Source organism: Bubalus bubalis, chromosome X (assembly GCF_019923935.1).
Source record: "Bubalus bubalis isolate 160015118507 breed Murrah chromosome X, NDDB_SH_1, whole genome shotgun sequence".
Taxonomy (NCBI): Eukaryota; Metazoa; Chordata; class Mammalia; order Artiodactyla; family Bovidae; genus Bubalus; species Bubalus bubalis.
In genome coordinates this window covers 56,948,739-56,963,117 of record NC_059181.1, presented here as the reverse complement: position 1 = coordinate 56,963,117, position 14,379 = coordinate 56,948,739, and the positions used below count along the sequence as shown (strand labels likewise).

At 37.2% G+C, this 14,379-nt stretch overlaps 1 protein-coding gene across 1 annotated transcript in view; it reads left to right on the top strand.

Moving 5' to 3' along the window:
• The first annotated feature begins 684 nt into the window (after nt 1-684).
• Nucleotides 685-14,379, top strand: part of ZNF157 (zinc finger protein 157) — a 32,997-nt gene continuing 19,302 nt past the window's right edge. The window contains exons 1-2 of the mRNA XM_044936839.1: nt 685-1,318; nt 4,117-4,323. Coding sequence (XP_044792774.1) covers nt 4,159-4,323 — 165 coding nt within the window. The 5' untranslated portion in view covers nt 685-1,318; nt 4,117-4,158. The remainder of the gene's footprint in view (nt 1,319-4,116; nt 4,324-14,379) is intronic.

Sequence of the window (14,379 nt, the reverse complement as noted above, 5' to 3'; positions counted from 1 at the left end):
AATAAATACTCTTCTATCAAAAATTAAAATTGTTTATGTGTGTATAACAAGTGGTTTATTTTGTTAATGAATCCTTCATACCTAAAAGGAAAATAAAACTTCCAGTAAAGCATTAATAGAGAACATGAATCCAGATCACAAAGGTGTTGGTAGAGTTAAGAAAGGCTCAGCTTTGACATCAGTTCAGAGAGGCACTGATGGAAGTAAACAGGGTCTAGGATTTGAGATGTTGACCAGAAATCACAACAATAATAAGTTTTGGAAATTTATGTAAAGGTGTGTGTGTTACAGCAATGTTCTCACATTTGCCATTCTGTCTCCATCCAGTTCATAACTACTCCAGATTATTCAGCTGAGGCCCAGAGAGAAGAAATGAATGTTCTTAGGGTACTCAGCAATCCATACCCACACTTAGTCAGGGTCTACCTGCTGGGTTTGAAACACCTTCAGCAGAGAAAAGAGCTCTTTACCTCTTGTCAGAGTAGGTTCCCTGCAGGAGGGTATACTAGGACTGGGTTTTAAAGAATGTGCATAGGAATTAAGAGGTGAAGAACACCCAGAATTCTCTTCTGTCCCAAGAGACAGCAGCAGCTCCTGAATTTCCATATAAGAGAGGCTGAGGCTAACCTGGTTGATAGTAGATGTTGAGGGCGCATCTTAGAGATTCATTTTCACTGAAAGTGTGCTTATAACTTTTCTAAATGTCTTTCTATTGATAATTTTCTGAAAAACATTAATTATCTACATCAAAGACTAGTAATATTATTCCTAGCTACAATCATTTTTGTGGGGTAATGAAAATTGAGGGGATCAAACACTTCTTAGTATCAATTCCACAGTACGTTAAAAGGAGCCTGTACCACCTTGACTCCTCCTCTCTCTTCTACAGTGGTATCGCCCAGGAGGGGACCTGACTTTCCCCCCTCGTACCAGTGGTATCCTCAAGGAGGAGATTGTACCACCCTGACTCCTTCTCTCATCCAGTGATATCTCCCAAGAGGAAACTGTGATCCTGCCTTTCTTCCCCCTTCTTAGTGGTACCTCCCTTGAAGATCTGGACACATCTCCCCTTCCTCTGTGATGCGGTTTGGAACCTCTGCTTCTGTAAATTTTGCACAGACCCATAGAACCCAGTTCCAAGTTTCTACGCATGAGCGACGCCCCCCGCCGTCGCCTTCTATGGAACAGCCCACTGTACGGAAAAGACGCTAAGATGACTGCCCTCATAGTGGAACACCTCGGCGCAGCCATGTTCCTCGCCCGTTACTGCTGCTCATGGTTCAAGTCTCTGCAGGTCTCTAACTGCACATTGTTCAGAGTGAGTGGACCACTGTCTCAGAGCTCTTGTGTGATTGTGTGCAAAATTAACAGCCCCAGAAGGGGCAGTGGCAGAGGTGAGGACAGGAAACGGAAGTGGCCCTCAGACTGTTTTAAGTCTTGTTGGCGCGCGGTGAGGTGATGGCTTTGTTGGCTCTGGGGAGTTGCAGACTGTCAGTTTGTGGGGTCAGTTGGTGGGGAATTAAAGAGTCTGATGAATGAGAATCTTTCGGGTTATAAGAGCAGATAGTTTTTTTCTGTTTAATGGAGGCTTCTTAGGTAGTCAGTTTAGATTTCTTGCTGCATCTGTTGTCAAGTCCTAATAGTGTATGTGTGTTTAGATGGTTTCCTTAGTCTCCCCAGAGATTTGCTGGTTTTATTAGCGTTTCCCAAGAACCACCTTTTGGTATTGTTGATCCTCCCTGATGTACCTCTGTTTTCAGTTTCCGTAAATCCTTCTAGTTGTACTATTTTCTCTTTTATCTAACTTCTTAAATTGGTTGTTAATTTATTAATGTCCAACCTTTCTTTGTTAAAAAACATTTAAAAGCATGAATTTCCCTTTTAAGAATCTCTTTAGCTGCATTCTGCAAAGTGTTCTAGACACCATCTTATTATTATTGAGCTTTGTGTTTAATTTTTATTTTTCATTTATTCTTTGCTATAATGCTTTTGGGAGGGTTGAATTGTAGTTAAATCTTTTCTTCCGTTTTAATTACTCTTTTTGTTTGTGTGACTATATCAATTTTTTAATTTAAAAATTTTTAGATATAGCTCTTGTTCATTTTACATACTTTTATATTTTCTTGTTATTATTACTGTTTTTTTTTCTGTTTTCTTGTGATTATTGTTATTAAACAGAAAAAAAACTATCTGCTCTTATAACTTTATCTTGTATCCAGTCCTGTATCAAATTACCCTATGAATTCTGGTAGTGTCTGGTAGGTTTTCTATGTATAAAATCATATCCCTGACAAAGAAAGCTATATTTTCATTTCTTTGCAATATTTATTCTGATTATTTCATCTTTCATGTGCGCTAGAGTCAGGAAAATTTTGAATTGTATTGGCTATCCTTATCTTTTTACTAATTTTAATGGCAGCTGCTTCATCATTTTACTTTTTAGCATAGTATTTCAGAGCTATATTTTTGTAAATAATTTTTGTGATATTTAAGTGATTTAACTTCTTCCCTAATTTTGAGTTTTTATTAGTAATGACTGCTGACTTGTGTCAAATGCCTTTTTCTTGGTGTAAGTTAAAAGCAGTGTGTTTCCTCCCCCTCTAATTTGTTGATTTAATAAATATTATTAATGTTGAACCGTCTTCTAGAAAGAACAGGCTAAGAACTTCCCTGTAGAATATTTTTTATTTATTTTTATTTATTTTATTTTTTTACTTTACAATATTGTATTGGTTTTGCCATACATCAACATGCATCCGCCACGGGTGTACATGTGTTCCCCATCCTGAACCCCCCTCCCACTTCCCTCCACATACCATCCCTCTGGGTCATCCCAGTGCACCAGCCCCAAGCTTCCTGTATCCAGCATCAAACCTGGACCGGTGATTCGTTTCTTATATGATATTATACATGTTTTAATGCCATTCTCCCAAATCATCCTCCCTCTTCCCTCTCCCACAGAGTCCAAAGACTGTTCTATACATCTGTGTCTCTTTTGCTGTCTTGCATACAGGGTTGTCGTTACCATCTTTCTAAATTCCATATATATGCATTAGTATACTGTATTGGTGTTTTTCTTTCTGGCTTACTTCACTCTGTATAATAGGCTCCAGTTTCATCCACCTCATTAGAACTGATGCAAATGTATTCTTTTTAATGGCTGAGTAATACTCCATTGTGTATGTGTACCACAGCTTTCTTATCCATTCATCTGCTGATGGACATCTAGGTTGCTTCCATGTCCTGGCTATTATAAACAGTGCTGTGATGAACATCGGGGTACACATGTCTCTTTCAGTTCTGGTTTCCTCAGTGTTTATGCCCAGCAGTGGGATTTCTGTGTCATAAGGCAGTTCTATTTCCAGTTTTTTAAGGAATCTCCACACTGTTCTCCATAGTGGCTATACCAGTTTGCATTCCCACCAACAGTGTAAGAAGGTTCCCTTTTCTCCAAATCCTCTCCTTTTTTAAAATTTATTTTTATTTATTTGGCTGCTTCAGGTTTTAGTTGTGGCACACAGGATCTTTGTTGTGTCACGTTGGCATGGGTGCCAGCTCAGTACTTGCAGTGCATGGGCTTAGTTGCTCCAGGGAATGTTGGATCTTAGTTCCCTGACCAGGGATCAAACCTGTGTCCTCTGCATTGGCAGGCAGATTCTTAAACACTGGACCACCAGGGAAGTACCCTTGTAAAAGAATTTAAGAGAGATTTTTCACCCAGAATGGCAAAGTAATTAAAATGGGCAAAAAAGATCCCTTTCATTTAGATTACCAAGTTTCCAGGTTTTCTGCTTCCACAGTCACCCACCAGGACCCCATGGACAAGTCCTTCCCCTGCCTATCCCATGGGACTTCAGCACCATTCACTTGCTTCAGGTCTACTTTCTCCCCAAACCCAGATCTGCCTTGAACCTGGAATTGAGGGATAGGCTTGTCGGGTAAAATGTGAAGCACCCCTTTGAGCTCATTAATTTGACTCCAAGTAGCATGATTATTTCCGTAATCTGCTCAGAGGTTATTATTAATTATTTCCATAATAATGCTCAGAGAGGGAATTGCTGAACTTCGTGGGGTGAATGTGGAATGACACTGATGACATGGATACTGTCCTTTTAGGATTTGTTGGTATGTCTGTGGAGCTGTTGAGCTTTCCCCTTAATGGAGGCTGCAGGATCTTCCATTTATTTTGACTGCAGCCCATATACACACACCTCTCAAGCTTTGGAAGGTGGACTGGTATCCAGAGTCAACATGCCAGCTAATGGGAAGTCACCCCAGAGGTTTCCTGCCCTGGTTCCAGGACAACCTGGTGGATCATTTGAGGTAAGTAAGAGGCACCTACTTTTCCCATTTTTCTCTTTTTTTAATTTTTTAGACAAAATTTTTTTACTTTAGACAGATTTTAATTTTGAGATAATTGTAGAAAAGGCAGAGGAACCAGAGATCAAATTGCCAACATCTGCTGGATCACTGAAAAAGCAAGAGAGTTCCAGAAAAACATCTGCTTCTGCTTTATTGACTATGCCAAAGCCTTTGACTGTGTGGATCACAATAAACTGTGGGAAATTCTTAAAGAGATGGGACTACCAGATCACCTGACTTGCCTCCTGAGAAATCTGTCTGCAGGTCAAGAAGCAACAGTTAGAACTGGCCATGGAACAACAGACTGGTTCCAAATCAGAAAAGGAGTACGTTAAGGCTGTATATTGTCACCCTACTTATTTAACATCTATGCAAAGTACATCATGAGAAATGCTGGAGGGGATGAAACACAAGCTGGAATCAAGATTGCCTGGAGAAATATCAATAACCTCAGATGTGCAGATGATACCACACTTATGGCAGAAAGCAAAGAAGAACTAAAGAGCCTCTTGATGAAAGTGAGGAGAGTGAAAAAGTTGGCTTAAAATTCAACATTCAGAAAACTAAGATCATGGCATCTGGTCCCATCACTTTGTGGCAAATAGATGGGGAAACAATGGAAACAGTGACAGACTTCACTTTTTGGGGCTCCAAAATCACTGCAGATGGTGACTGCAGCCATGAAATTAAAAGACGCTTGCTCCTTGGAAGAAAAATTATGACCAACCTAGACAGCATATTAAAAAGCAGAGACATTGCTTTATGAACAAAGGTCCATATAATCAAAACGATGTTTTTTCCAGTAGTCATGTATGGATGTGAGAGTTGGACCATAAAGTAAGCTGAGCACCGAGGAACTGATGCTTTTGAACTGTGGTGTTGGAGAAGACTCTTGAAAGTCCCTTGGACTGCACGGAGATTAAGCCAGTCAATCCTAAAGGAAATCAGTCTTGAATATTCATTGGAAGGACTGATGCTGAAGCTGAAATTCCAATACTTTGGCCACCTGATGTGAAGAGCTGACTCATTTGAAAAGACCCTGATGTTGGGAAAGATTGAAGGCGGGAGGGAGAAGGGGACAACAGAGGATGAGATGGTTGGATGGCATCATTGACTCAATGGACATGAGTTTGAGTAAGCTCCAGGAGTTGGTGATGGTCAGAGAAGCCTGGTGTGCTGCAGTCCTTGGGGTCGCAAAGAGCCGGACAGGACTGAGCGACTGAACTGAACTGAACTGTAGATTCAATTTACCCAGTTTCCCCCATCATAACATCTTGTAAAATCTTGGTACAATATCACAACTAGGATATTGACATAGAACATTTCCATCATGTTGCCCTTTAATAGCCATGCCCACTTCCCTTCTCCTGCTCTCCCTCCTTAACCCTTGGCAACCCATAATCTGTGCTCCAGTTCTATAGTTTTGTTATTTCAAGTGTTATATAAATAGAATCATACAGTATGTAACCTTTTGGGACTGGCTGTTTTTTTATTCAGCATAATTCTCTGGAGATTCATCCAGATTGTTGCATATATGAATAGCTTGTTCCTTTTTATTGCTGAATAACATTCAATGGTATGGATTTATTGCAGTTTGCTTAACCAGTCAAGAGTTGAAGGATATCTTGGTTGTTTCCAGTTTTTGACTGTTACAAATAAGGATGTTATGATTGTGTAAGGTTTTTGTATCGAATGAATGAACGTGAGTGCCATTGCTGGATTATATGCTAAAAGTGTTAAAACAATTAAGTGACCTAATTTTTACTACAGTTTTAGATTTACAGAATAATTGAGATGATAGCATTAGTGTGGTACATTTGTTAAATAAACCAATATTGATATGCTATTATTCAACAGTTTACAGTACGGGTCACTCTTTGTGTTGCATATTCTATGGGTTTTGATAAATGCACAATGACATGTTTCCATCATTACAGTTCATACAGGACAGTTTCATCTGTGCTTAGCTATTCATCTTTCCTCTCCCTCTGCCTGAAACTCTGGTAATCACTGACTTTTTTTACTGTCTCTATAGTTTTGCCATTTCTAAAATGTCATGTATTTGGAATCGTATTGTCTGTGGCCTTTTCAGATTGGCTTCTTTCACTTAGCAATTTGCATTTAAAGTTCCTCCATTTTTTTTATCACTGAATAATATTCCATTGGAGGGCTGTACCACAATTTGCCTACCCATTCACCTATTGAAGGACATCTTGGTTGTTCCCAGTTTTGGATGATTATGAATAAAGCTGCTACAAACATGTATGTACAGAAGTTTTCAGTTCATTTGGGTAAATAACTCGGAGTGCAATTGTAGGTCATATGATAAGACTTTGTAAGAAGCTGCCAAACTGTCTTCAAAATTTTTCACCATTTTCATTTTCACCAGTAACAAATGAACATTTTTATTTCACATCTTTGCCAGCTTTTGGTATTACCAGTTTTTTGGATTTTAACCATTCTAATAAATGTGTAGTGGTAACTCATTGTTTTAATTTGAAATTCCCTAATGAAAAATGATGTTGAACATGGTTTTACATGCTTATTTCCCATCTGTATATCTTCTTTGGTCAAGTGTCTATTCACATCTTTTGCGTATTTTTAATGGGATTGTATGTTTTCTTATTGTTGATTTTAAGAGTGCTTTGTATTGATATATTTTAAATACAAGTCCTTTATCAGATATGTGTTTTTTTTTTCAGATATGTGTTTTGCAAATATTTGCTCCTGTTCTGGGCATGTCTCTCTATTCTCTAAGCAGTGCCTTTCAAAGAGCAGAATTTTTTAATTTTAGTAAAATCCAATTTGTCAGTTTTTCTTTCATGTAATGTACATTTGGTGTTATATTTTAAAACGTTGCCAAACCCAAAGTCACTTAGACATTCTAGACTTGCTCCTGTTATTTGCAGTTTTCTTTCTTTCATTCTTTTTGGCTGCACCATGCAGTTTACAAGATCTCATTTCCTTGACCAGGGAATGAACCTGGGCCACAGCAATGAAAACCTGGAGTCCTAACTATTAGGCCACCAGGGAAGTCCCTATTTTGCAGAAGTTTTATATTTTTGCATTTTGCATATAGGTCTAAGATCCATTTAGAGTTAATTTTTGTGAAAGTTGTAAGGACTTGGTCTGGATTTGTGTGTGTGTGTGTGTGTGTGTGTGTGGATATTGAAGTGTTTGAATGCCATTTATTGAAAAGGCTATCCTTTCTCCATTGAATTGCCTTTGTTTCTTTGTCAAAGATCAGTAGTCTATTTTTGTGTGGGTCTATTTCCTTGCTCTCTGTTCCATTGATAAATTTGTCTATTTTTACCAATACCACACTTTTACTTATTTATTTTTAAATTGAGGTATAAGTGACTTACAATATTATATTAGTTTCAGATATACAACATAATGATTTGATATTTGTATGTACTGTTAAATGATCGCCATAATTCTAGTTGACATCCATCACCATACAGCTTTCAAATATGCAATACAACAATATTATTGTCTGTAGTCACCATGCTGTACATTACATCCCCATGACTTATTTATTTTTAGCTGAAAATTTGTGCCTTTTGACTCCCTTCATGCATATTACCCCCTCCTCTCACCTCTGGCAACCACCAACCTGTTCTCTAAATCTATGAGCTTGGTTGTTTTGTTTTTTTGGTTTTAGATTCCACATATAAGTGAGATCATACACTATTTATCATTCTCTGTCCTATTTATTTCACTTAGCATAATGCCCTCAGGGCCCATCCAAGTTGTTGCAAACAGCAGGATGTCCTTCTTGCTCATGGCTGAATAATATTTCATTATGTATGTGTATATATCTATATCTATCTCATGTTTTCTTTATCCATTCATCTTTTGGGTGGACACTTAGGTAGCTTCCATATCTCGCCTATTGTAAATAATGCTGCAGTGAACATGGGAGTACAGGTATCTTTTCAAGTGAGTATTTTCATTTTTTTTTCAGATAAATACCCAGTTATGGAGTTGCTGGATCATATGATTGTTCCATTTTTAATTTTTTGAAGTATCTCCATACTGTTTCACATACTGACTACACCAATTTGCATTCTCACCAACGGTGCACAAGGGTTCTCTTTTCTCTGTGTCCTCACCAACGCTTGTCATTTGTTGTCCTTTTGATAATTTTTGGCATCCTAAGAGGTGTGAAGTGATAGCTGACTGTGGTTTTGATTTGCATTTCATTGACGATCAGTGATTTTGAGCATTTTTTCATGTACCTATTGGCCATCTGTATGACTTCTTTGGAAAAATGTCTATTCAGATCCTTTGTCCCTTTTTAAATTGTATTGTTTGTTTTTTTGCTGTTGAGTTATATGAGTTCTTTATATATTTTGGATATTAACCCCTTATCAGCTATGCGATTTGCAAATGTTTTTTCCCCATTCAGTAGGTTGCCTTTTCATTTTGTTGATAGTTTCCTTTGCTGTGCAGAAGAATTTTAGCTTGATGTAGTCCCACTTGTTTATTTTTGTTTTTATTACCTTTGCTTTTGGAGTCAGATCCAAAAAAGTCATTGCCAGGAATGATGTCAGGGAGCTTACTGCCCATACATTGTAGGAGTTTTTATGGTTTCAGGTCTTACATTTAACTCTTTAATCCATTTCAAGTTAGTTTTTTGTATGGTGTAAGACAGTGCTCTAAAGTTTCATTTTTTTGCATGTGGCTATCCAGTTTTCCTAACACTATTTTTTGGAGATATTGTTCTTTTCCTATTACATATTCTTGGGTTCTGTGTCATAAATTAATTCACCATGTATGTCTGGGCTTATTTCTGGGCTCTCTATTCCATTCTGTTGTTGTTTGTGTCTGTTTTTATACCAGTACCATACTGTTTTTTTTTAATTCACTAAATTTATTTATTTAATTTTTATTTTTTAATTGAAGTACAGTTGATTTACAATATTGTGTTAGATTCAGGTGTACAGCACAGTGATTCAGTTATATATATGTGCATGTGTATATAAATATATATAATTTTTTTCAGATTCTTTTCCCTTATAGGTTATTTCAAAATACTGAGTATAGTTCCCTGTGCTATACAGTAGGTCCTTATTGGTTATCTGTTTTAATCCTAAACTCCTAATTTATCCCTTCCCCTCTTTCCTCTTTGGTAACCATAAGTTTGTTTTCTATGTCTTTGAGTCTGTTTCTGTTTTGTAAATAAGGTCAGTTGTATCTTTTTTTTTGCCATGCCACAAGGCTTGGAAGATCTCAGGTCCCCAACCAGGGATTGAACCCAGGCCATGGCAGTGAAAGTGCTGAGTCCTAACCACTAGGCCACCAGGGAACTCCCTGTATCTTTTTTTTTTTTTTTTTTTAGATTCCACATATAAGTGATATCATAGGATATTTGTCTTTGGCTTACTTCACTTAGTATGATAACCTCTAGGTCCATCCATATTGTTTCAAATGACATTATCTCATTCTTTTTCATGGCTGTGTAATATTCTGTTGTATATATACCACATCTTATTTATCCATCTGTCAGTGGATATTTAGTTTGCTTTCATGTCTTGGCTATTGTAAGTAGTGCTTCAGTGAACATTGGGGTGCATGTATCTTTTTGAATTATAGTTTTCTCCCAAACTGTTTTGATTATTGTAGCTTTGTAATATACAGTTGACCCTTGAACAACACAGGTTTGAATTGTGTGGGTCCACTTATAAGTGGATTATTTTCAACAGTAAATACTACAGTACTACACAATCTACAATTAGTTGAATCTCTGGAAACAGAGAAACTGGGGGTCAGGAGGAACCAAGTTTACAGTGGACCAACTGTAAATTCTACATGGATTTTCAACTGCACAGTGCATTGATACTCCAGTCCCTCATTGTTCAAGAGTTTGAAATTGGATAGTGTGATGCCTCCAGTGTTGTTCTTTTTCAAGATTGCCAGTGTGTTGCAGTACTTAGGTCTTGCTTTTTTGGTTTTGTTAGATTTATAATTAAGCATTTTATACTTATGAGTAATTATCAATGGTTTCATATTTTTTTGCCTTGGAGTCCACATTTTCATTGCTAACATATAAAAATACACTTGGTTTTTGTGTGGTTTTCTATGCTTCCTATGACCTTGTCATCTGAAAATAGGAAAAGTTTAATTTCTTCCTTTTTATTATGTATGCCTTTTAATTTCTTGCCTTGTTGCACTGGTTAGAACTTCCAGCACTATATTAAATAAGAGTCATGAGAATGGACATTCTTGTCTTGTTCTTGGTCTTCAGTCTTTTACCATGAAGTATTGGGTTGGTCAAAAAGTTTATTACAGAAAAACCCAAACGAACTTTTTGGCCAACCCAGTATAATGTTACCTGTAGTTTTGTTTTAGATGCTCTTTATCAAATTGAGGTGGTTTCTCTGTATTTCTATTTCTATTCCAGTTTTTGCAGGAATGAATGTTGTATTTCTTCAAGTGTTTTTTCTATATTGATTGATATGATCATGTGATTTTTAAAATCCTGTTAAGGGGTGGGGTGGGGAGGGAGATAGGAGGGAGGTTCAAGAGGGAGAGGACATATGTATACCTATGGCTGATTCATGTTGATATTTGGTAGAAACTAACACAATTCTGTAAAGCAATTATCTTTCAATTAAAAAATAAAAAAGAATATCAAACTTATATATATATCTATATATATATATATCTTTAATTTAAAAAATCCTGTTAATATGGTGGATTGCATGCATGGATTGGTTTTTGAATATTGAACCTGTCTTGCATCCCTGGAATAAACCCTAGTTGGTCACAGTGTATAATTCCTTTAATATATTAATGAATTATTTTTGCTAATATTTTGTCAAGAATGTTTGCCTCTATATTCATGAGTGCTATTGTTATGTAGTTTTGTTTTTTGTACTATATTTATCTGATTTTGTAATCACGGAATGTGTTAGTTTCATGTGGCTGCTGCAACAAATTACCACAAACTTAGTGGCTTAAAACAGTAGAAATTTATCCTCTCATAGTTTTTTTTTTTTTTCCTCTCATAGGTTTTGAAGGCCAGAAATCCAAAATAAGCATAGTGCACTGGGCCCAAATCAAGGTGTTGCCAGGGCTTACTTCCTGCAGAGGCTCTGGGGGATCTGTTCCCTGCCTCTTCCGGCTTTTGGGGGCTGCAACTGTCCCTTGGCTTGTGGCTTCATCCCTTCAGTTTTCATGATCAGCATCCTCAAATCTCTCTCTACTGTCTTCACATCACTGCTTTTTGTGTGCATCAGATCTTCTTTGGCCTCCCTCTCCTAAAGGATATTTGTTACATTTAGAAGCCACATGGATAATCCAAGATACCCTCCTTATCTGAAGATTCTTAATCACATCTGCAAAGACCCTTATATTTTTGCCATATAAGGTGATATTGATTGCTTCCAAGGATTAGGATGTGGATATCTTTTGGGGGCCTCTTTTTACCTATCCAAGGAAAATACTAGCCTCATAGAATGAGTATGAAAGAGTTATTTCCTCTTTTGTTTCCTGCAAGAGATTATGTAGTTGTGTTAATTTTTTGTTAAAAGTTTGGTAAAATTCTCCAGGGAAACCGTTTGGCCAGAGATACCTTTTTTGGGGGTTGAGTTTCATTTTTTATTTTTTAAAATTTTTATTGGAGTATAATTGCTTTAAAATGTTGTGTTAGTTTCTGCTGTACAGCAAAGTGAATCAGTTATAAAATACATATCATAGACCTACTATTTTTAGATTCTTTGGTGAGCTTTAAATTATGGATAAATTTTCCTTAATAGTTATAGGGCTACTCAACAAATTATCTGTTTCATATTGGATGACTTGTGTTTATTTGTGTTTTTTTTTTTATGAATTGCTTCATTTCATTTCATCTAAGTTATAAGTGCAGAATTATTCATTGTTGTTGTTTAGTCACTAAGTCGTGTCTGACTGTTGCAACTCCATGGACCATAGCCTGCCAGGCTCCTCTGTCCATGAGGTTTCCCGGGCAAGAATACTGGAGTGGGTTGCCATTGCCTTCTCCAGGGGACCTTGCCAGATCAGGGGTCAAACCATGTCTCCTGCATTGCAGGAGAAAGCCTGAGCATAAATTATCCTCTGATTGGATAATTAACTCATCTGACCCAGAGTCAAATTACTCAGTGGTATACCAGTCACTTTGTATGGGCTTAAGCATTTTTGACCAAAATACTTCTAAACAAAACATGATATCTGAGTGCACAGGGATACTCGGTGCATAAAATACTACATAAGAAAGCTGATGGAAGGTAGTTGTGTCAGACCTTTAGATTCATTTTTTTAAAAAATTGAAGTATAGGACTTCCTTGGTGGTGCAGAGGATAAGAATTTGCCTGCAAGTGCAGAGGACATAGGTTTGATCCCTGGTCTGGGAAGATTCCACATGCTGCGGAGCAACTAAGTCCATGTTTCAAAACTACTGAGCTCGTTCCCTAGAGCCCACAAGGTGCAACTACAGAGCCTGTGTGCTGCAGCTACTGAAGTCAATGTGCCTAGGGCCCGTGCTCTGCAACAAGAGAAGCCACCACAATGAGAAGCCCACATACCACAACGAAGAGTAGCCCCTGCTCACCGCAATGAGAGAAAGCCCACACAAAGCACAGTCAAAAATAAATAAATAAAATTTTAAAATCTATTGTCATAAATAGATAAGTAAAAATTGAAGTTGATTTACAATATTGTGTTAGTTCCTGATGTATAGCAAAGTGATTCAGTTTCATGTATATATATTTTATATATATATATATACTTTTTCATTACAAGATTGCATTATTATAAGATATTGAATATAGTTTCCTTTGCTATACAGTAGGACCTTGTTTATCTATTTTACATATAAGACCTTTAGATTCTTTAGGCTTCTAACAATTGGTTGCTATATGCAAGGGCTTCACAACCTGTTCCTTATTTTATCTGTTGACTTTTCTGAATTAGACAGTTTTAACCCACATCCACTAAACAGTATTAAAGACACTTTAAAATAAAGATTAGTTGGAAAACATAAAGTAATCCTACATCCCAGTAGAATTTCAGATGAATTAAATTGTAAGAGAAGTGCAATACTTATTGCACATATTGTACTAGTCTCGCACCGTCATGGGGAGTCCATCCATGCACATGGAATTTGCATTCCAAGTGTTTTCATCTTGACCGTCATCGAGTCCTTAATCTATATCCCTTCCTTTTTGAAGTCTTCTGCCTGCTTTTCTGACACTCCTTTCTGGCTGGTTCTGTCTTTCTCTGAGTTGCTAGATGGTACACAATTTGAGGGTTCTGATGATTTATCAAAGAAGTCTGAGCAGGAGGAGCATTACTGAATAAGAAATTGCTAATAAATGTTGAGATGACAAAGTATGGATAAAGTACTGTCTCTAGCAGTGTGCAAATGTCTCCACTGGGAGAGTGCATCATAAATGTAGTTGATATTTTTGACTGTGCAGCAAACAGCCATGCTTTTTCTCCAGGAGCATCCACAGGGAACTGACTTATAAAGAAAGAAATGAAGAACCATCAGAAGACAGAATTGAGTTATTGCAGCAGTGTTTCTTTTTATAATATAAGTTTTCCATTTTGAATTCCACTTTTGCCTGTTGTCAGCAGCATTCTGTTCAGGATGCCCAAAGACATCAAGACAGCTACTGCTTTTTGTGATTCAGACATAGCTTACTTTTTTTCAGGCCCTTATACAAATATGGCCTTCTTTGGGGTCATTTGATAGAGAGGAACTAGCAATGTTTGCACATGTGGAACATGCATCCTGCATAACCCAAGTGACCTGCTCAGGTGCTGCATTTCTTAGTAGCAGAGGTTGGCAATAGCAGTTCATTTTTTGTTTCCTGTGGAATGTCATGTGTGGCTCCTACCCAGGGTAGTCCTAAGAGTTTCACCATTCAAGTGGGCCCTTAGATTTTTGTTGGATTTATCAACTAACCTCTGCTGATTGTATGTGTCACTATTGCATTTAAGTCAATCTTAGCTTGATCTTCAGTTTCTAATATCATCATGTTATCATCA